The following is a 24,541-nucleotide window of genomic DNA, read 5'->3' on the forward strand; positions in this document are numbered from 1 at the left end:
ACACAAAAAATATATATATTTTGAAGAACATCAGTAACCAAACCACCGACAAAGCCATTGATTTCCGTAATTGTATTTTATTTTATTTTTTTCTCTCTCCATATGAAAGCAATGGATCAATGGGCCCATCAACTGTTTGGTTACCCATATTATTCAAAATATCTTTTGTATTCAGCAGAAGAAAGAAATTCAAACAGCTTTGGAACAACTTGAGGGTGAGTAAATCATGACACAATTTTCATCTTTGGGTGAACTATCCATGTATGAAGTCATTTTTCATCATATAAAAGCGAGGAAACATTTCATTTACATTTTATTTCACTGTCCTTCTTCCACTTTTTAATGTTTTTAAATGTACCTTCACTGATATGCTGAATATATTTATAATGGATAATGATGCTTCAGCTCTGGCAGTGAGAGATACGGCTCTGATCCCACTTTCCAGTGCTTTGTTTAGCCTGGGACGTGAGGGTGAAGAGGGTTTGGAAAGGGGGCAGGGGAAGAGAGTCGACGCATAAATATGTATGAAAAAAGTCTACGTCTGCGAAATGAATGTCCCTCGAGACTCGTACAATCCAACACGCATGCACACACACCCAGCCCTTCCCTGTGATGCTGATTCAATAGTGCAGGGACTGTCTGTGTTTGATCTTCAACACTTCCAGACAGAATGAGTCGCTCCTTCTGGATTAGTGTAGACACCGTGGAGAGAGGGAATGACGGGTTGGAATCTTAAGAGATGCTTCCTTAATTCAGAGATTTTGAGAAGGTTTTTGGGTGCACTGCTTGATATGATATTCTTCATTTGCAGCTGCAGAACTGCTGGCAAAAAAAAAAAAAGTCTTCGTCAGTATGAAATGAAAATTCATATCTGTTTTCAAAATGCATGTTGCTGATCTTATTGTGAACAACTCATCCATCCGTCATGGTTTTTACCTGGTGATTTTTCATCAATATGTCATAATTTGACATAATGACAAAATAATTCTTTCTGATGACGTATACAGTCATTTGCAAACCCCGTCCCTTTCTTACAATCGACTGCAAGCTCACATTCAGATCTGTCACAATACAAAAGAAAAAGCTGCTTTTGTTTCATCATGAATTTAAAGAAACAGATCATCCAAATTGTTTATTTAAATCATTATTCGAAGTATTAGGTCATCCAGGGACTTTTCACCTGTTTTATGAATACTGTATTCAGACATACTACTTGGCTCACATTCTGTTTTGTGGGTATAAATGTATATATATATATATATATATATATATATATATATATATATATATATATATATATATATATATATATATATATATATATATATATACATATATATAAGAGTTCAGATGCAAAAGCCTCTAAGTGCCATCTGAAATTTTCTTCTACAATGATCATTGTTATCAAGCTCGTATATTTAATTTCAATAATTTCACTTAAATGGCAACGCAAATTACTTATTAATTGTCATTTAAGTGAAATTACTGAACCTAAATATACAAGTTTTATAAAAATGATCATTCTAGAAGAAAATTTCAGATGGCACTTAGAGGCTTTTGCATCTGAACTCTTCATAGATAGATAGATAACTGTAGGCAATGATCCACACTTGATTAACTTTGACCCTCGTTCACTAAACAGTCAGTCAGAAAATGAAGGAAGTTTAAGTGGCGCCGATTCTTCATAAATAAAATCCATCCGCTGCGTTTTCAGTGGCTCTGATGTCAGTGAAGACTACTATGTCCATTCTTAAATTCCACAACAGAACACCTAAGTTACACTTCTTATGAGACATTACACACCGGCTGTCGTTGAAACAATGGAGGATGCAGATCACAGAGGGCGGGGTCTATGCCAAACCCAGACTGTCAATCAAACCGCGTCGGTGGGGCTTAGCGCATTTCTACGTCACAGTGAGGGAAATCTAGAACAGGGCGTTCTGAGACAGTGCTTGTGATTTATTGAGATAGTAAAAAAACTACTGGGTGGATTTTTATCATTCTAGGGTGGATTTGCTCACACACTGCCAAGACACATTTATGTTCAAACACCATGTAAAAGTGAATTTTGCATAATAGGTGCCCTTTAAAGTTGTCCAAATGAAGTCTTTGATGTTGCTGCATCCACTCACAAAAATAACTTTGATATATTTACAGAAGGAAATTTACTAAATATCTTCATGGAAACATGATCTTTACCTAATATCCTAATGATTTTTGGCATAAAATAAAAATCGACAATTTTGACTCATACAATGTATTGTTGGCTATTGCCACAAATATACTTGTGCGACTTGTGACTAGTTTTGTGGTCCAGGGTCATATATATGGATGGATGGATGGATGGATGGATCACAGTTCAAATGTGTTTAAAATGACATGAGGGTGAGTAAATAATGAAAGATTCTATATTGTTTTGCATGATCTATTCCTTTAAAGCCGCCGCTGTCACATTTTATAAACACTCACAATCGTAGAGGATGTTTTGGATAAAGTGAAGCTCAAAACTAATGCAAGATTAATGGAAAACAAATGCAGATCAATAATAGTAAAAGCTTTGTGTGTTTCTAAAGGAATGATAAATGCTCGTATTGCTCAGTGCTGAATTGATAATCAGGTTTCGAGGACATCTGAGGTGAGGTGCTGATGTTTTTATAAGGGATATTTTAAAGTACATGATCTGCTGTACGAATACTAAACGAACTAGAGACGTGCATCTATACAGTCTGACTTTCACATTTCGGCACTGATTGCAATTTGATTTCTTGCTGAATATCCTTTTTAATATGCCATTTCATGATGACTTTAAGGTGCAGTGATCGTTGTTTTTTGATGTACACTACCGTTCAAAAGTTTGGGGTCAGTAAGATTTATTCGTGTTTTTGAAAGAAGGTACTTTTGCTCACCAAGGCTGCATGTATTTGATAAAAAATACAGTAAAAACAGTAATATTGTGAAATATTATTACAATTTAAAATAACTGTTTTCTATTTGAATATATTTTAAAATGTAATTAATTCCTGTGAGGCGAAGCTGATTTTTCTGCATCATTACTCCAGTCTTTAGTGTCACATGATCCTTCAGAAATCATACTAATAATGATGATTTGCTGCCCAAAAAACATTTCTGATTATTATCAATGTTGAAAACAGTTTTGCTGCTTCATATTTTTGTGGAAACTGTGACCTTTTTTCCAGGATTTTTTGATGAATAGAAATGTCAGCATTATTTTAAAATAGAATCTTTTTGTTACATTATAAATGTCTTTACTGTCACCTTTAATCAATTTAATGCATCCTTGATGAATGGAATATTTACTAATCCCATAATTGTGAAAGGCAGTGTACTTAAGCTTGATTTTGTAATGAAATGAAAAGCAATGTGTCACCATAATGGACTGTGTTACTGAACAGAATAGTAGAATTAAATGTATTTTGCATGCAGAAGCTCATATTACACATGTACTTGCACTGTCTGTTACTGTTACAGACCATGAAAATATTTTTATTTTTATTTTTTTTATGCAGTGGCGCATACACAGGAATCTCACCACCAGACGGAGAAGCCTCTGATACGCTGTGCTAAATGTGGAGAGGTGTGCAAGGGAGAGGTGTTACGAGTGCAGGCCAAACACTTCCACATCAAGTGCTTCACGTGCAAAGGTGAGTGAGTGAATCAGTGTCACTTATGCACATATACAAACCATGATATTATCTGTTACATACAAGACATTCAGTGCCATGAAGACCAGTTCTGAATCAGGAATAGATGTCTACTGTACATTCGAATTATGATATGTATGCAATATTCAGAGATATAATCTATTAGTCTGTGGAAAAGGAGAGGTGTATACTGTGCTTTTACTGTTGTCTGTTTAGTTCAGCTTTTGAACTGAGAGCAAATAAAAAAAAAACCCGATAAATCTAAAAACACGCCACGAGGTTTAGGACATCTCAGTCCTAAACCTCGTCCTGGGTCGACATTTCATTCGGTAACATTAGGCAGTTTTGATTTGATGCTGTTTAATGTTGATGATCGCATTATTTTACATAACTTGCTTTTACTTTTACATAATCGCATGTTTCTGCTTCTTCTTCACATGTCTTTTGATCCGGAGATTCAGTATTCTTTCATAAGTTGTCATAGCGCCCCCTACAGTATAACAGTGAAAACAATTTCCATCAATGGCAGGGAACTGCTGTCTCATAAATAATGCAAATTTCCATCAATGGCAGGGAAAGAGTAAAGATACATTTTGGTCGACGAGTCTCCCTCGTCTACTTGTGATCCGATCAACCAAAACGCATTAATACCTGGCGTAAATGGGGCATAATAAATTCATACATACATATTATACATACAGTATATACAGTATATGTGCTATATGGGGGAAATGTGCTTAACTGTCATGAAAATAATGTCACAATGCAGAAAATCTCAATGGTAGAAACATTTTGACAGGTTTCGAGCTTTTGGTTGCATATTAATAGTCAAATCCTCTCGCTGCCGTTCTGGTTTGCTGAATGTTTCCTATAAATCACCTCTTGTGTGAGTCTTCTATGACTCACCTCTCCAGTCAGAATTCAGGATCACTGAGTAATTGTTAAGGGTGTTATAGATGAGTTCCGGCTTGACCTATTTAGCATGTGTTTTTCAGAGTCTAAGTCTTAAGAATAAACTCTACCCACGTGTGTGTGTAGTCTAAATAGCATTAACTCTATAGGGACAGGTGAGGTCAGCAACAACAGTTGGTCACTGTTGAAATGGCAGTAGTTAACATGAAATTTTCAGAGATTTCAGTAGTGTCCTGGGGTATGCCATGCTCTATTTATAAATGTTAACCTTTAAAAAAATATGATATAAAAAAATATATTTAATAAATACTTTTTGTGAACTTGGTTTGATATATTCCGTTATAGACTACGGGTATTGGGTAATATAAGCCTTTTTTCAGAGATTTGTTGCATTCAAAGTTTCTTTTGAGACCATTAGGTGATGCTCAGAGCCCCAGACTGCCTTTTCTAATTCTCTCACTGCTGAACTTATACCAACATATCCAGATTTACCATGTCACTTCAGGGCCATTGTTTAAAAAGCCCACCAAATCTATCAGCTTTTAGCAAAACACTCAAGATTATGTGGACTATTTTGTCAGTAGCACTTGATGCAGACCTGGATATAATAGAGTCCTACATTACGGAGTAAATCCTGTCATGACTGAGCTCAGCTTTGATCCAATTAACCCAGAGACTTTCTCTCTGTCCTGCTGTACCACTTCAGTTAGACAAATCAGCATTGTGATGATATCAGATCTGCTGTGTGAATGCAGTGTGAATCTAAGTGACAGTGACATGAAGTATGTAGCACATGACAATTTGGGGGATTCATTCATGGAAGTAGCCTTGTCCCTATATACACTTCCAGTCAAAGATTTGGACATACTTATTCTTTAGAATTATTATTTTTCACAGTTCAGAAAAATAGTCATAAAATCTATGAAATAACACAAATGGAAGTATGTAGTGACCAAAACGTGATATAAATGTTGGGTAACACTAGTTTAGGGCCCAATTCTCACTATTAACTAGTTGTTTATTAACATGCATATTACTAGGATATTGGCTGTTTATTAGTACTTATAAAGCACATATTAATGCCTTATTCTGTATGACTATATTCTACATCCCTTAATCCTACCCTATGCCTAAACTTAAACACTACAAAAACTACCTTACTAACTATTAATAAGCAGTAATTAGGAGTTTATTGAGTCAAAAGTCATAGTTAATAGTGAGAATTGGACCCTTATCTAAAGTGTGACCAAATGTTGTATGCTGGACAGGTGTTGGCAGCTGTTTTTTTTCTGTTCCAACTCATAGATTATTTTTAATGAATAAATAAATTCTACAAAACTAGACGAACAGCTCTGACTTGTACTACTTGACCAGTGCAGATTCATTTTGGCATTGATAGTGTTTCCATTGAAAAGCATATTCCAAGTTCAAGCACATAAACAGCAGAACGTCAACATGATGGAACAATGAAATATTATTTTTAATTTATTAAATGCTTTATTTCTGTTACCATGAAGCAGTTGGCAATATTGGTTGGGGAATACTTTAAAAAATATTACAATTATTAACATTAACATTATTAAATACTAATTGTTTCACTTAAAAAGTAGCATTACTTGTATGTTACTTTTCCATAATTGCATAATTTCACGTATTGTTTTCAGTTGAGCACAAATTCCCTCATCATCAACCGTAGAAACATCTCAAATATGTTTTTAATATTTAATATCTGAGTTCATGTCATTCTGAGTTCATGTCATTCTCTGACTTCACTGACTTCTTAATTAATCACAGACAGAGACTCTATGAGAAATACTCTTTTAGACTAGTGGTTTTACAGATTATGAATTTTAAATATGAAAGGTGATAATGAACACGAGAGATTAAACTCTTTTCGGACGACTTTGGATCGAACCTCACAGATATTTGAATTGAATTTGCACATGACCTGTAGTGATCTGGGCAGATAATTCAGTTTAAGAGCTAATCATCTACTTTGTGTTCACCAACCTGCAGGGATTATGTCATTCTTACTGTAAATCTGTGTAATAATAATCAGTTTATCTAAACTATAATCAGTCCAGAGCAGCATACAGACAACTAGATCGTTATATTCTTCATTTATAGGCAACCTGCACACAACAATAAGACCAACATATATTTAAAAAGTGGTTTTTGAAAAATAAAATGTACATTTTAGGGCATTTTTAACTTATAAATAAATAATAAATAAAATCACAGAAAGTTAAGTTCATGCATTCAAAGTTTTGGAGTTTTCCAATTGCATATCTATTTTTTGGTGTTTATATTTAGCTAATTTCTTGATAATCGTTCTTATAGGCCTACTTCTTAAATGCATGTAAACACATGTCGCTCTCCCAGTTTAAAACTAGATTAAAGTCGCATCTCTTCAGCCAGGCATTCATATAATCCTACAGTTCAAACTACAATCCGGCCTCTAGCTCATAAATGCCAGAGGAGAACTGGCCCCCGACTGAGCCTGGGTTCTCCCAAGGTTTTTTTTTTTTCTCCATTAGGTCACCTGATGGAGTTTTAGGACACCATTAGGTCACTTGATGGAGTTTTTCGGTTCCTTGCCACTGTTGCCTTTGGCTTGCTCAGTTGGGGATATTTTGGGGATATTTAATTTAATTTTATCAATCAATAAATTCCTCTTGAAACAAACTTTGTTGTATTATTTTAATTTAATACTGTGAAGCTGCTTTGATACAATCTGTATTGTGAAAAGCGCTATACAAATAAACTTGACTTGACTTGACTTGACATGTCATTTTAATGCTAAAACATTTAATTGAATTGATTGCTTTATTATCCCCTTGGGGAAATTTTGTTGCTTGTGTTTCAACATGCGTACATACATAGACCAACAATATACATAAATATAAAATTAAAAAAATAAAAACATGAAAAACACCCAAATGAAAAAAATTGCTGGCATCCTAAATCTTCGACCCGAGGGTAATCTCTCAAATTTATCAAACAGAAGATGCCTAATACTACATAGAGAGCTCAGCTCATCACATTGAATGAGAGTTAATGAATTCTTTTGTGTCTGGGTCGTCCAGAGATGAAAGTCAGATTGTAGGAAATGTGTCAAAGGACGTTGTTGCCAAGTCCATTATTTATTCATTTATTCATCAGATCAAATGATTCAGTGCTGATTTCCACATTTTCAAAGCAGACGCGGTAATATTGCTTATTCCCCATTGATTGATATTGGTTGTGTTGTTGAGCTGCAGCTTAATTTAAGGATATTGGGATGAATATATATTTTTTTTTAAATAAATGTGTACTTTTTTGCACCGTTTTACATGTTAAGGGTTAGGGTTAACCCTAACCCTAACCCTAAAAATGAATATTTTTCATTACTAATAGAACACATGCAATTTGCATATTTATAATGAAAATTTCTCTGGCTTTGTCCATGAGACTAGCGTAGGGTGGCGTTGTCCTCATACGGCCCCTGCAGAAGTTTCTCAGTGCATAAACTCATTTTATCGGAGCGGATCGTGAAGAAGGCTGTGAGAATCACTGAAGTCTGTTACATAACATCACTGCGGAGCCTTACTGTGCACTACGTACACATTGTACACATCTATTATACTTCCACTCATTTATTCTCTCAGTAAATCGCACATCCTGCATTAGTCAGGGCCTCGGTTCACCCCGCGGGAACCCAGGATGAGGTGCGGAAAGCCATGAAAGATGGTTTGGACAATAAGACTCCAAAACAGAAAGTGGCTGAAGGAGCTCTTAAGAGCTTAAAATGAAACACAATGAGCTCTAAATGTGTTTCAGAGAAGCCTGTTGGTTCAGATTAGACATTTCAAGGTGTCTGACTATTGTGTTTTCTCAAGATCATGGTTTGGCAATTGTCCTCCACTGAGGTTTATTTTTACACTTCTATTCCTAGTGCGCCAATCATGCTCATCATGTTACAAGAAGAGAAATGTATCACAAAGAAGCCATTATAACCCTTGAAAAAATCAAGGTTCAACCTAAAAATTTCACTCACCAACTATTGTTCCAAAAAAAAAATATATATATATATATTTATATATCCTGTGATGACATCAATTTCCAGCATCATTACTCCAGTCTTCAGTGTCACAAGATCCTTCAGAAATCATTCTAATTGCTGATTTACTGCTCAAGAAAAATGTATTATTATTTTTAGTGTTGAAAACAGTTATATTTTCTTATACCATGCTAACATTTTTTCAGGATTCTTTAATAAATAGAAAGTTTGATAGAACAGCATATTTTAAATAGAATATATATATATACACACACACACACACACACACACACACACACACACACACACACACACACACACACACTGCCATTCCATCTCAGTCCTGTACATGCATGTATATTACACACCATAATAATTTGATTCTAAAAACCATCATTTAAACGGTTGTGTGTGTGTTTTTCTGTAGTATGTGGCTGCGATCTGGCTCAGGGAGGATTCTTCATGAAGAATGGAGATTATCTGTGCACTGTGGACTACCAGCGCATCCACGGCACCCGCTGTAACATCTGTGGAGAGTTCGTGGAGGGGGAGGTGGTGACCGCGCTCGGAAAGACCTATCACCCAGCATGCTTTGTGTGCACAATCTGCAAGTAAGAGCCGAAGAAAAAGCCACTCACACACTAGACATTATATACAGTCACTGACATTGTGGTTTATGGTAAGCCCAACACTGATCGTATATTTCGTGACCTACAGGAGACCATTTCCTGCTGGAGACAGAGTGACATTCAATGGCAAGGACTGTCTGTGTCAGTACTGTGCAGAGCCCATGTCTCCAGGACACACCAAAGACGTCGTCGGACCCAGCAGTGAGTGCAGGACCTGAAGCTACAGCATCCATATGAGTCAATGACACAAAACCAGTCAAGAACATGCCAGGCACATTTTTCAACCCAAAATTATTTTTCATGAGACCTAAACACATTTGAAGTCAAATTATTTAGGCAGCGGCTATTTACACTAACCGATAAACACTTTATTGTTAAACACGCGTTAGACACTTTTTTTTTTTATGCGCCTTATCCTTACACTATTGATGCTCTTGACAATCATTTGATTGTCCGTTATTTTGTCTGGTCCAATCAGATGTCAGTAGGCGGAGTTAGTGTAAATAGCCTCTGCTGATAAGGCAGGCTCTTTGCACTTAGTGTAAATAGACACTCCACTCAATCCCATTTGTGCAATGTGGAGGGGGAAATTATATATTATTGGTAGTATTTGTTATGTTATCTTGAATTTTGGCATTCTTTTTTAATTAATTTATTCCAGCATTCTGCTACATTTAAGTAAAAATACGTAAAAATCTGTAAATTACCATAGAGAATAATGGGGAAAATCTTAATTCTTATTATGTAACTTGCATAAACTTTATAAAGCAGCTTATTTAATCACAACTTCCTTAATGGTCAAACATTTAAACTTATGAAAGAATTAAAAATACCATCAGTGTAAATGAACTATAGTAAGAGTTCAAACTGCCACACAGAGACATTGCATCCACACAACAGTAGCCTATAACTTTAATGGGAAAGGAAGTGATTGTAAAAACACTTAGAGATGCACTGACATGAATTTACACGTGAAACAGTAAATTATTCAGACCCTCCATCTATCCTTGTTCCCTGATTCTGAGTGTTTGGGGGCTTTTTGGCCAGGATCCACCTACTATGATCAATAATTAACTGTTATTTTCTCTTAAGTCTATAAGCTTGGCTACTAAAGCCAAATATCTTCTTTTATTTATAAAGTAAAAAGTAAAATGTGAAGAAGAAAACAATAGCAGACGTATAAATGTGTGTTTAGAAAATGCTGATTCACAACATGGTGATCAAGATCAAGAAAATATTTTGGCACAAAAATAATGGCCCGAGCTAGTAAAAAAAAATTGTATATATATATATATATATATATATATATATATATATATATATTTTGGCAAATCAGTTTTTCTTGTGTTTGTGTTTCAGGTTGTGCAGGCTGTGGCAGAGATATTAAGAATGGTCAGGCTCTGTTGGCTCTCGAGAATCAGTGGCATTTGGGCTGTTTTAAATGTAAAGCCTGTGCAAAAGTATTGACTGGAGAATACATCAGCAAGTAAGACACATTCATACACAAAATCCATCCAATCCATCCAAAATGTTGGGTGACTGCATGCATTGGTTGGTTCTCTGTATGTGCACAGAGACGGCGCCCCCTACTGTGAGCAAGATTATCAGGTTCAGTTTGGAGTGCAATGTGAGGCGTGTCAGCAGTTCATCACAGGGAAAGTCCTGGAGGTACGAAAACACACACACACACACACACACACACGCACACACGTTGGGTTTCCATGTTTATGTTCCATGTTCCATACCTACCCTTAAACCTACCCATCGCAGAAAACATTCTGCATTTTTATATTTTCAAAAAACATCATTACGTTTGATTCATTCATTACTTATTGTTTTTCTCTTGGGGACCAAAAAATATCCCCACAAGATCAAATATTTCTGGCATTACTATCCTTACTATCCTTGTAGTATCCATGTCCTCACAACATAGGGATACCCGAACCACACACACAGACTCAGTTTTGAAGTTCTGGACTGGTAAAAAACTGACCCTTTGAAATAATTTGAGCAATGTTGTTATTGTTAACAAAAAAATGTGTAATAAAGCTAAAATATAACTTAAAAGAAAATTTGAAATGTTACCTTGAAGTACTAAAGTTAAAGTACTAAAATTACTAAAACTATCTGGGGTAAAAATAATTAAAACTGTATATAATTATTTAAAATCAATAAAAAACTAATAAAAATGACAAAAGCACATAGCAAAATTGCTAAAACTAAAATTCAAATAAAAACTGAAAATATAAAAGCTGATTCAAAATATTAAATATATACTATAATAGTATATAAATAATACTTAAAAGAATACTGTCTTTGAGGTGATTTATAACAAAATTCACAGATATTCACATTTAAAACTAACAGTCTTTCTATTCCAAGAAAATACACCAAAAATATTAATGCCACATCTTCTTTGTAGAGACATATACAATTTTTCTTCAATAAAATGTCCTCTAGAATGAGAATGTCCTGTTGATTATAACCACCTACCACCGATTAAATGCTTCAACAGTAAAATCTTAAGCAAATAACGCCCTCAGAATATGTCCAACTTCCTGTTTGAACAGGAAAGATGTCAACACAGGAAAGAATATTGCGTTCATCAAACAGGCAAACCAACACAGTGCTAGAATTGTTTTGTTTGTTGTATTCAGTTGTTTCATACAGTCATCAGCCAATAATTCCCTGCGTGAAACACTTTCTGATCAGCACAAACCGTATCTGTGCTGCAATAGTCTGGGTCATATTTTCTTTTAAATGTTTTTTAGAGCAGACCTGTGACCCATTTTGGTGTCCTAACCCACCATTTGAGTTTCACTCTTTTAGATCTTACGCAACATGAACAGTATATTTATCACAGCACACATTTGCATGTCCCACAACAAAAGATGGTTACACTTTATTTTGATGTTCGCCTTTAGACTGTTATAGTCGACTAGAAGTAACGTGGCACCTTACATGTCAAATACATTTACATTTACATTTATTCATTTAGCTGACGCTTTTATCCAAAGCGACTTACAATTGCTATATATGTCAGAGGTCGCACGCCTCTGGAGCAACTAGGGGTTAAGTGTCTTGCTCAGTGACACATTGGTGTCTCACAGTGGATTCGAACCCGGGTCTCTCACACCAAAGGCATGTGTCTTATCCATTGCGCCACCACCACCCCATTAGTAGGATTAGTGATATTAGAATAAGTTGACATGTTCTTACAAAGTTACTTAAAGTCATAGGGCCCTATCTTGCACCCAGCGCAATTGACTTTGTACAGCGACGCATGTATCATTCATACAGCGACTCACGTCGGTAAGTTAGGAAATACACTTGCGCTCCCGGGGGCGGTTCAGCGCAAAGAGGAGGCGTGTTCCGGCGCAAACGTTCCTTCATGCTATTTTGCACGTTTAGAAAACAATTGCGCCACTAACCAGGAAAAAATTGTTTAAAGTCAGTGGCGCGTTGCGCATGTTATTCATATACTATTTTAAGGGCGCATGCTTGGCCATAATCAATGTAGCGTGTGCACAACGCGCACTTTGATTCTCTCATCTACACAGACGCAGCAGTTATCATTTTTGCAAATCATACATTATTACGATAGATAGATAGATAGATAGATAGATAGATAGATAGATAGATAGATAGATAGATAGATAGATAGATAGATAGATAGATAGACAATTTATCATAAAAGCATACATCTAGCTTACACATTTACCCAAATTATCATACACCTGTTTAACCGAAGTTAATTTGGGTGTGTTTCTCCATCCCAAACGTCCCTGACGAGAACGTCGGTCTCCTCGGCTGTGAACCGCTCCTGGCAAATCCGCCGTTATAATAGGAATCCGCTTTAGAACAAGCGCGCCTGCTCTTAAAGGGAATGTGAGATGTCGCTCTGATTGGTTTATTTCACGTTACGCCCAAACCACACCTATGAATAATGAAGCTACTTCAGACCAACCCATTTTAGATTTGCGCCGGGCGCAAGAGGCATTTATCCCGCCGGGAAAATAGCAACAGCGCCAAGACCCGCCCACAAAGTTACTTGCGCTTTGCGCTTGACACTTGCGTTTCAGATCGTTAAAATAGGGCCCATAGTGTCTGTTGGGGAGCATAAAAATAAAGAGTTAGCAGATATTAAGCAGACAGTCTACTGATACTCTACTAATACTCTAATGAGAATGTGTGTTCACACTTGGAAGGTTTGCTGGTGCAATTGCTCTGTTAGTACGGTTTATTTGAATAAGTGTGAACGCTGAACCTTGGTGTGTGCCAAACAAACGGACCGAGGCGCCTGGCGTTATAAGCTCTTCACGAGTTCTCAGCTGGTCAAAATTTCATCATATGTAGGCTACGCACATACAACATGTGCAGGTTCGGTGTTAAAATGCCAATCTGAACGCTAAGCGGACCAGGACCAAACGAACCAAGCAAGTGTGAACACACCCTTATATTCAACAGAATATCTAAAGGGGTCCATCAATTTAAAGTGTCACCCAAAGACACTGATTGTGACACAGACCTGCAGCACAAAAGCACGTTACACACATCCGATCTCTCACAGATAACCGTCTACAGTTTCACAACAGTCTCACAGCAGACGATTGCAACAGGAAATCTCATCCGGCTAATTGAATCTGATTGGCTGTTAGAGAGACACTTGCCTTTTCTTTTCACACTTTAAGCTTTTCCTGTTTGTTATAATGGGATGTGTTGGTGCATCACCGCTCTGGAGTATAACACACTCTATATGAAGGACTTTGAGTAGTTTGAGATCACAAAATACTACACGTTTAGTAAGTCTCTCTTAAGACTGATTTTTGCGTATGGATATAGTTCAAAGGTTTTGAGATGATTTCTGCACTGTAAAGAGAGAACACAGAACCTTTCTGTATTATATTTGATAAGCTCATTGGTTCTGGTCATTTGAATAAAACGTGTGTCGTCTCACATGATACACATGCAAAGCATCAGTTTCTCTGTAACAGTCTGTTTAGTTATCTGACTTTATGGTTGTTAGTACAGTTCAACTTTAAGCGAATCGATATAGTGATGTGTGTTTCTCCACAGGCAGGGGACAAGCACTACCACCCCAGCTGTGCTCGCTGTAGCAGGTGTAACCAGATGTTTACAGAAGGAGAGGAGATGTACCTGCAAGGTGAGTCTGAGCCTTTACAGACAGCACATATAATATGTATTTGTTCTGCAAAGGAGGAGCCTTTGTCAATTCAGTAAAATTGTATGTTAAAACCCTGTTTCTTTTTTATGATTTGACTTGTCTGGTTCAACTACACTGTAAAAAAATTATGTTCATCCTCATTATTTTTGTCATTATTTGAGAAGCAACATTACTTATATATTAAGATATGAAGTTTTTTTATTACTTCAAAATTAAGTGAGTTAAAACAAAAAAATATCTGTCAGTGGGGTAAGAAGAAATACAGCTTAATTATTTTTCTTAATCCACTGGCAGATATTTTTTCTTGTTTTCGGCAAAACACACTTAATTTTAATTAATTTCTCAGAAAATAATATTTAAGGGTGCTTTTGTTTTCATTTCCATGATGCTTTTGTTTTGATTTTAGCTGAGCACATTTTGAAGGGTAAATCGGACTTGTATCCCTCTTGGGAATAGTTATTTTTAGTTTGATATCTGTGTTTTTATTTTTTTTATTTTATACCATATACAAAAATTAAAATTCTGTCATTAATTACTCACCCTCATGTCATTCCAAACCCGTAGGACTTTTGTTCATCTTTGGAACACAAATGAAGATTTTTTTTGAGGAAATCAAGTGAAATCTAAGTGACAGCTACGCAACTGACACTTTGACGCTTCAAAAAGTTCATAGAGATCGTAAAACGAATCCATATTGAGCGGTTTAGTCCAAATTTTCTGAAGAGACAAGATCGCTTTATATGATAAACACATTTAATTTAGACTTTTATTCACATATAAAAATTCATCAGTTCACACGTCATGTTCACTTGACGTGTGAGAACCAATGAGGTTAATTCTCGTGTCACGCATCACGTTTGAGCTTCAGCAAGAACCAATGAGGTTCATTCTCGTGTTACGCATCACGTTTGAGCATCAGCAAGAACCAATGAGGTTCATTCTCGTGTTACGCATCACGTTTGAGCTTCAGCAAGAACCAATGAGGTTCATTCTCACGCATCAAGCAGGTTCGGTTGAGCTTCTGTTTATGTTCGCTGATTAATGTTTATATGTGAATAAAAGCTTAAATTAAATCTGTTCATCATATAAAGCTCTTCAGAAATTTTTGACTAAGCTGCTCAATTCATATGGATTAGTTTTACAATCTCTTTATGAACTTTTTGAAGCATCAATGTGATAGGCTACTTAATTGCTGGACTATGTTTAACCAAATGTATTTATTATAATTATACTTAAAATAATATAACGCCAGATAAATTAAAATAGTATGTTGTTTTGGTGTACAAAGTGTAGCTGAGCACATTGATTTTGAGGGGTAAATCGGACTTGGATGCCTCTTGGGACTAAATAGTTATTTTTAGTTTGATATCTGTATTTTTTATTTATATTGTATTGTCTTATCATGTATAGTATATGGTGGCAGATAATGATGCACTACAAAATGCAATACCTTTTAAAAGTTTGGGGTTGATTTTTGATCTTCTCTTGTCACTAAGGCTTCATTTATTTGGTCAAAAATACAATAAAAACAGTAATATTATTAAATATTATTACAATTCAAAATAACAGTTTTCTGTTTTATAGATATTTAAAATATAATTTATTCATGTGATGCAAATCTGAATTTTCAGCATCATTACTCCAGTCTTTAGTGTCACATGATCCTTCAGAAATCATTCTAAAATGCAAATTTGCTGCTCAAGAAATATGTATTATTATTATTAATATCGATGTTGAAAAAGTTGCTCAGCTTAATATTTTTGTTTATTTTATTCTTTGATGAATAGAAAGTTAAAAAGATATGCATTTATTTGAAATAGAAATCTTTTGTGACATTATAAGTGTCTTTGTCACATTTGAAACATTTAATGAAAGTATTAACTTATTTAAAAAAAAGTAATATATGTCCACCATGCTCTAAAAATTGAGATTATCATCGTTCATTTAAAAAATGAGTAGTTGGCCAATAGATGGTCACCTCACCTCAAAATCATGTACATATTAATTTTAATTCTTCTTTATATGCGTTGTCAATAATTTATCCAAGTCACATGACTTCACTCTAAATGTGGCCTCTTAGCCTGGTTGTCTTTGGTTTATTTTGCCTTCTGTTTCATTGTTTATGCAGGATCAACAGTTTGGCATCCAGGCTGTAAACATTCAACTAGAGGCGAGGAGAGACAGCGGGTACGGCCCTTTTTCCATGTCACGCTTGTATCCGGTATTTACATGTTTGTCCTGTATAGTTGTTGTCTGTGTGTTCTTCTCTGCTGACTCTTTTCTGAAAGTAAGCAGATAATATCTCATTGCTAGCTTTTAGGTTGTACTTTCCCCTTCTGGCTGTTCTCTAGTAGACATGTCGCTCAAACAATCGTTCCGGGAACCCCGCTATAGGCTAGGTGATTCAGAATCTTGTATGATGTCCAACCAAACCCCTGTGTCTTCCTCCACAGCTATTGCCTGCATCTCTAGCTCTACTCAGCAAAACAGAAAGGCAGGTACTGTACTCTCTGTCAGCTGCGGCATGGCATCGCATGACCATGTGCTGCCCCCTGCAGGTGGAGGATCGCAGTGCTCCTCACTGGCAGTACACTCAAGCCGCCTGCTCTGTTTTAGACATAAACCATCATTAACATCTGGTTTATTCCATCTCATAGACGCTGATGCCACAGAACAGACAGTAATCAACATCCCAGTTACTCTGTTTAGTCGATTAGTAAGTCAAAAGTTGGATATTTGGTGTAACCTTAAGGAAACTCTGACTCGCATTCCTTCGGTCTTGTTGTATTGCTCCAGTATTACCACATAGGCCTCAGATCAAGCCAGGCATCTGTAATCACGCTTGCTGCATTTCAGTATGCTGAGTAATATCAGATGCCCTTACATTTCCCGCCATTGGAAACATGAGATCGCCATTGACATTCATTGTGTGGACGGCAAATGAATGATTTCATTTGTTTTAGGTTTGTTTTAAAGGTTCTGTCATCATTTAGTTCTGGCCTTCATAAGATATAGGTCAAAACACACTGGTCTCGACTTGTTGTTTTAGTTTAACTTTTAGTAATATTGTTATGTGCTTTTGTCATTTTAATTTTAATTTATTTATTAATTTTAAATATTGCTATTTAGGTTAATTAGATATTTATTTCAGTTTTAGTTAGAGTTGGTTTTAGTTTTGATTTATTTCAAGTTAATCATTTTAGTGCTATATTAATTATTTTAATTCATTTATTAATTTATTTTTAAATATTGCTATTTAGGTTTATTAGATATTTATTTCAGTTTTAGTTGGTTTTAGTTTTGATTTATTTCCAGTTAATCATTTTAGTGCTATATTAATCATTTATGTTTTCAACTAGTATTTATATTTTATTTTATTTCAGCTTTATTTCAATTAACATAAATGTTTAAAAAAAAAAAGTTTTAGTTAAGGGTCAAAGTTTTAGTTTTAGTTAAGGGTTTTCTTAGAACATTTGAAGAATTTGGATAAATGCATTTATAATATATTTATGTTGCACTCATGTCAGATTTGTTGTGGATGCTTGTTGGTTATGTCTCACAATAAGTGAGTCATAGCATTGATCAGCTGACTGACTTTCTGCACCCTGATTGGCCTTCTATATTTTACTCTACACTATAGTGTATCTCTTTACAACCATGTGCAACAGTTACAAAATGTGTTAATGTGTAATGTAATGTAAGTCAAAGTCAGAAAAAATACATTAGGCCAAGTTTATGTGCAATAAAGCAAATATAGGTAAATCTTCTGCTAAAGGGAAGTTTATTGAGTAATCATGGATCATACTAATCATTATGAACTTCTAGTTAGCTGTTTAGATGCAAATGAATTATTATTTTATAATTTTCTCTGCTGTTGTTTTTATTTAAAGCTTATGTTGAATATAGTTTTTTTTTTTTTTGGGGGGGGGTTTGCTCCACAGCCGATGCGCTCGTCGACCGAGAGTATATGTTCCAGACCTGGTTCAAGCATACCTAGCTCACCGGGTCACACCATATATGTAAGTGCATTAGTTCATCATTGTGTGAGTTCATATATGTGCATGTATCATATATACATACCATAGTTTATTTTTTTACCCCAAAGTTTTTCTAATATATATATCAAAAGTAATTATTTTACATCAAAAGCTCAAAATTGACCGTAAAAACTTGTGTTACAAAAGAGTTTTATTTCAGATAAATGCTGTTCTTTTGTATTTTCTATTTATTAAATAATCCTGGGGGGGAAAATGCACAAAAATATGAAGCAGCACAACATCGATAATAATTAGAAATGTTTCTTGAGCAGCAAATCAGCATATTAGAATAATTTCTGAAGGATCATATGACACTGAAGACTTTTAAATTCAGCTTTGCATCACAGGAATAAATTACATATAACATATATTAATATATATATATTGTAATAATGTTTCACTGTATTTTTGAACAAATAAATGCAGCCGGGGTGAACATAAGAGACTTCTTTCAAAATCATTAAAAATACAGTATATACCGACCTCAAACTTTTGAAGAGGTAGAGTAAGTACTTTTAATGCTGATTACTCAACAAATATCTATAATTATTGTGCATTTTATTGGACTTTACAATATTATAAATTGGCTTATTTGAGTTGTCATGTAGTTTTATGGATGTTAAAATAGAAGTCCTGATAGATAGCTTTCTTTTCTGTCATTGTGAATTCTGACAGCAGTGTTGAAATATAAATAACAGTTAACTTATTAAAGCAATAACCTTGATAAAATCACTATAACATACAACTTAATGGCTTATTGTTTCTTTTTTTATTATTTAAATTCTCAAATTTTGGCCTTTGATTGGCCCTGGGAGAGGCTGTTTGTAGAATTTAATATTTCCACTGCTGTCATGTAGAAATTCATATATGTGTGTGACTCCCTGTGTGTGCTTGTGTTTCTCTCTAGGCAAAAGTAGACAATGAGATCCTTGATTACAGGGATTTAGCAGCCATTCCCAAAGTCAAAGCCATTTATGACATTGAGCGTCCAGATTTAATCCACTATGAGCCACTTTACACCACCACACTGGAGGAGTCAGAGGAGGGAGAGAGTGTGGGAGAGGTAAAAAGAAGTCAAAAAGAAGCTCTGTTCCAAACCATAGAGACCTTTCTGTCAAGACAGCATCATAGGTGACATGCTCCTGATGAGAAGGCTGGTTCAAAAGGCAAACTGCAAAATCATAGGCAAATTACAGCAGCATTGCATATATACACACACTGTGCTGGTCAGAATTATTTGCTCCCCTGGAAAATATGATCAAAGATGGCTGTAAAAAATAAATCTGCATTGTTAATCCTTTTGATTTTTTATGAAAAAAAAAGCAAAAATCTAACCTTTCATTGAAGTAAAAGAATTGAAAGTGTGGGGAAAATCACATTATGAAATAAATGTTTTTCTCCACAACACGTTGGGAACAATTATTTGCCCCCTTTTATTAAATACTTTTTGCAACCTCCTTTTTCCAAGATAACAGCTCTGAGTTTTCTCCTATAATGCCTGATGAGTTTGGAGAACACCTGACAAGAGATCAGAGACCATTCCTCCATACTGAATCTCTCCAGATCCTTCAGATTCCCAGACCCCTGTTGGTGTTGCTTCTCTTCAGTTCAGCCTACTCATTTTCTATAGGGTTCAGGTCAGGGACTGGGATGGCCATTGCAGATGCTTGGTTTTGTGCTCAGTGACCCATTTTTGTCTTGATTTTGATGTTTGTTTTTGGATCACTGTCCTGTTTGAAGATCCAAACATGGCCTGTTATAAGATTTCTAGCACAGGCCATCAGGTTTAGATTTTTTATCTGTAGGTATTTGATCGAATCCATGATGCCATGTATCTGAACAAGATGTCCAGGACCTCCAGCAGAAAAGTAGGCCCAGAGCATTAAAGAGACAGCAGAGTATTTCATTTTACACATGGGGTACTTTTTTATCCCTATGTGCACCAAACCCATCTTAAGTGTTTGCTGCCAAAAAAGCAATTTGTTTTTGTTTTCATCTGTCCCGTTTGAAGGTCTAGTAGTGTCAGTTACTTTTTAAACGTTCTATGGACAGATGAAACAAAAAAATAGCTTTTTGGCTGCAAACACTTAATATGGGTTTGGTTCAATGCCTCCCTGAGTCTTGTGTTTTTTTTTTTCTGGGAACGAACAAGTCACAATATTCCTCTTTTAAATAATTCCCACCCAAGGCATATGCAGTATGAAAAGCATGAAGGCATGAAAACCTATTCTTGTAGAGCCCAAAAACAAAAGCACTACGTAAAAGGGCATTCAGCAGATGAAATTATAATAGGATATTATAGGATACTGCCTAAGAAGGTACATTTGTAGGTAGTAAATAGTGATGCAGCTCACTAGGGTTTGAAACAGAGCTCTCAGAGTTCAGTAATGAACACAGACTAATACATTTTTTGTGTAAAAGTCACTTACAGTAGTCCTTTATTTGACATTCACCTGGAGTTTATTATCCCAACACAACACCTCTCTGTTGACAGCTGCAGAGCTCCAGGAGAGAGTGTTCACCCATGCCAGACGACAGAGTAAGTTATTCACATGACCTGTTCCACTCATTCTCATGGCACACTGTATGTGGACTAGCTGTCCCATTTCTGATTTAATGATTCAGACGGGTTCTCAAGAGTCACTAAGCCACACAAATTCTCTGCTGTGCATCCATGATTTACTTTACTTTGTAAACTAGTATGGATGGATTTATAGATAGATAGATAGATAGATAGATAGATAGATAGATAGATAGATAGATAGATAGATAGATAGATAGATAGATAGATAGATAGATAGATAGATAGATAGATAGATAGATAGATAGATAGATAGATAGATAGATAGATAGATATTTTCTTAAAGCAAAATATAATTTCTCTTTTCTTTCTTTTGACTTTGGGATAAAATTCTTGTTCCTGACAGGTGTTTATTTATTTTTTTTAAGATTTTCCCCCATAGCTTTAATAGTGTCCCAGTTACAATGTGAATTTCTTCACAAAAGTTTCATTGTATGCATTTCTTTTTTTGCCCTGTTGTTTCAGACCAGGTCACCCACACCGACTGCTGAGGTAAGTCAGATTTTGAGTTTATTTTGAATGCAGGCAAAAATAAAATGATTACATCATAATAAATTGTGGAGAATATATTTTCAATTGTAAGAATGGCATTTTTTTTAACAGTGTTTGTTTCCTGCATGTTTTGTTTTTTTCAGGGTTATTATGACATGAGAGAACGTATCCTCCACAGGTCGACGAGTCAGGGCTCCATCGGCTCTCCCATTTACAGCCGCCACAGTTACACACCCATGTCCCGCTCACCACAGCACTTCCACAGACCCGGTGAGCTATGAACCCTGTCTGGAGTGTCCATCAGTCTGCTGTCTTCATAAGACTCAATTTAATATTTAATCAAATCAAAATTAATTTTATGGATTATTTACAGCTTTCTAATTTACAGCTCCCACCCCTCAGTGTCCAAATTTAGTTTTAGAATAGAGAAAACCTTTCCAAATCCCCTCTATAACTAGGACTTGTAGAAACCGTGATGCACTACTATTCAAACATTTGGGGAATTTAAAAAAGTAAAAAGACAAGGACAAAGCAATCTTTATTATTCCAAACTTTTTACCATTAGTGTATATGTATGTAAATGTTGTCTTTTATCACTAGACATTGTTACATTTGTGCATATAATATATAAGTGTATATATTGTGCATATAAATGATCAAATCATCTTTCTTATATTTATTTATTAAAAAAGAGTGTGTAAACATGCCTTCATTTAGTTTTTAACTTAATTATTTATTTTTAAATACTGCGTTTTACTTTGTTCATTAAACATTTTGAGTCAAATTGAGGCTATATACATATACATATACACACACACACACACACACACACACACATACACATTAAATATTGATTATTAAAGAATGTTGTTTTTAGCTATTTCGCCCAGCCCTAATTTGAGCTATTCTCCCTATTGACCTCTGACCCTGTTTCTGATTGGAGGCACTGAGCCGTCCAGTGGTCGGAGTTCCCCAGGGTCCAGCACCCCTCCTCTCCCTCTGACCCCTAAACATTTTCACCTGCCAGGTACTGTTGGGATTCTTCCAGCGGCCCTCTGTGTGTCAATCCCAGCATGCCCCTGTGTTTAAGCACACTTTCACAATTCATTACATTTTCTATATCTGGTTATCTCTCTGTCTTAAAGTGCCAGTTCAACTAGAAATGAAAATTCTGCACAAGCTAACAGCACTCACATTTTTGTTCAGAAAATATGAAGATCTTATATCATATGTTAATTTGGTTTATTAATCGTTGTTGCATTTTGTATGTGTCATTGCTTTTGTTTATTCTTTTTAAAACCCAGTAACTCTGATATCAAGAATTACAATTTTAAATATTTACTCTTTCCTTTCTTTCAGATCAAGGAGTAAACATCTACAGAAAACCCCCTATCTACAAACAGCATGGTATAGTCATTCAGAATCTTTGAGGTCAACACATTAACTGTTACATTGATGAATGATAGGAAATTAGATTGGGACACATGCCTATTGATTTATAATACTACTACTAAAGCAGTGTTTCCCAACCAATTTGTGAAATATGGACTCATACAGCCCCATCTAAAAGGGATAGTTCACCCAAAAATGAAAATTCTGTCATTAACATAACATGTTGTTCCAAACCCGTAAGACCTTCGTTCATCTTCGGAACACAAATGAAGATATTTTTGCTGAAATCGATGGCTCCGGGGGGGCTCCATTGACAGATATTTAATTAACACTTTGAAGGCCCAGAAAGGTAGGAAAGACATCGTTAAAATAGTCCATGTGACAACAGTGGTTCAACCTTAATCATGAAGCGACGAGAATACATTTCCGACGCACGTTCATGTCTTTCCTACCTTTCTGGGCCTTCAAAGTGTTCATTAAATAGCTGTCAATGGAGCCTCCCCTGAGCCATCGAAATCAATATCTTAATTTGTGTTTCGAAGATGAATGAAGGTCTTACGGGTTTGGAACGACATGAGGGTGAGTAATTAATGACAGAATTTTCATTTTTGGGTGAACTAACCCTTTAAGGTACCCGTCACAAACATACCCGTCACAAACACCAAACCTTTTAACTCATATTAAAATGGCCTTAATTATCATTTTCTAGCCATGTTCCTATCCTCCTTTTTTTTTTTCAGCGAGACTCCTGAGCTAATTTGTAAAGTTTTGAAGAGGAGTTTGAGAAGATAAGAAAAAGATTATCTGAGAAAGACCTAATGATAAAGTGAAACTTTAGGTAGAACATTTAACAAATTTAAAGTAATATGCACTCTTTGTATGTTGAAATTGAAATGCTATTGAAGCTCAAGTAGAAAATATCACACAAGGGAAAATACACTTTCATTGGTAAAAAATGTTATGAGAAGATGTAACTTATAGAATGAAGACTTACCAGTTTAACACTGCAAAATGGCAATGTTTAATTCCCCGCTGAGGAATGTGCACCCCTGGACTGGTTTTTAAGCATTGCATTGTGAAGATTGCATCTGAGTGAACTAGTTCTTAAAATGCTTGCCTATTTTTACTTAATTACTTTACTTATGTAAAATGGCTAGACAGTTCTATCATTGCAAGCATTAAAGCACTCATGCGGAGCAACTAGCTGTTCTGTTTACTGTTCAAGTCAGTTTACACAATCTTATTCAGCATCTGCATGACATTTAAAACAGCATACTGAATATACAGGCACGTCCATGTTCCCTTTAATGCTGCTTGCCTCACAACAGCAGGGCATTTCTACGGCCTTATCGATGAAGAAACAAATCTTAACAGTTCAATGGGAACCTCAGCTAGGGTCGAAAATTCTTATTGAGAAAAAATCTTAAGGTCATGGAATTTCAGAATATTTCAAGCCATGACTGTGTATGGTTTGTATGTCACTTTTCCATAATTCTGTGTTTTGTTTGTCTGTTTTTGTTTGGAAACTGTGAGTCCCTCCACCTCATTAATATCTGCTTGTGTGCCATTTAACACCACCTCAATGTTAACATGTAAGTATTGTTTGAAGTCT

The 24,541-nt window shown here is 35.4% G+C and overlaps 1 protein-coding gene across 7 annotated transcripts in view; it reads left to right on the forward strand.

The window, feature by feature from the left end:
* ablim1a (actin binding LIM protein 1a) overlaps nucleotides 1–24,541 on the forward strand; it is a 50,379-nt gene that overhangs the window by 17,244 nt on the left and 8,594 nt on the right. For 4 of the 7 annotated variants that reach the window (XM_082153363.1, XM_082153359.1, XM_082153360.1 and 1 more), the window contains exons 2-15: nucleotides 3,528–3,662; nucleotides 9,041–9,224; nucleotides 9,331–9,443; nucleotides 10,602–10,728; nucleotides 10,817–10,910; nucleotides 14,319–14,406; nucleotides 16,556–16,614; nucleotides 18,369–18,446; nucleotides 19,372–19,527; nucleotides 20,959–21,003; nucleotides 21,511–21,537; nucleotides 21,681–21,807; nucleotides 22,481–22,564; nucleotides 22,897–22,944. In XM_082153363.1, coding sequence (XP_082009489.1) covers nucleotides 3,528–3,662; nucleotides 9,041–9,224; nucleotides 9,331–9,443; nucleotides 10,602–10,728; nucleotides 10,817–10,910; nucleotides 14,319–14,406; nucleotides 16,556–16,614; nucleotides 18,369–18,446; nucleotides 19,372–19,527; nucleotides 20,959–21,003; nucleotides 21,511–21,537; nucleotides 21,681–21,807; nucleotides 22,481–22,564; nucleotides 22,897–22,944 — 1,365 coding nt within the window. Of the gene's footprint in view, nucleotides 1–3,527; nucleotides 3,663–9,040; nucleotides 9,225–9,330; nucleotides 9,444–10,601; nucleotides 10,729–10,816; nucleotides 10,911–14,318; nucleotides 14,407–16,555; nucleotides 16,615–16,880; nucleotides 16,926–18,368; nucleotides 18,447–19,371; nucleotides 19,528–20,958; nucleotides 21,004–21,510; nucleotides 21,538–21,680; nucleotides 21,808–22,480; nucleotides 22,565–22,896; nucleotides 22,945–24,541 lie in introns of all 7 variants that reach the window. The other 3 variants (XM_082153361.1, XM_082153362.1, XM_082153365.1) reach the window with 2 other exon arrangements.

Source organism: Leuciscus leuciscus, assembly GCF_965113295.1.
Source record: "Leuciscus leuciscus genome assembly, chromosome: 22".
NCBI lineage: Eukaryota > Metazoa > Chordata > Actinopteri > Cypriniformes > Leuciscidae > Leuciscus > Leuciscus leuciscus.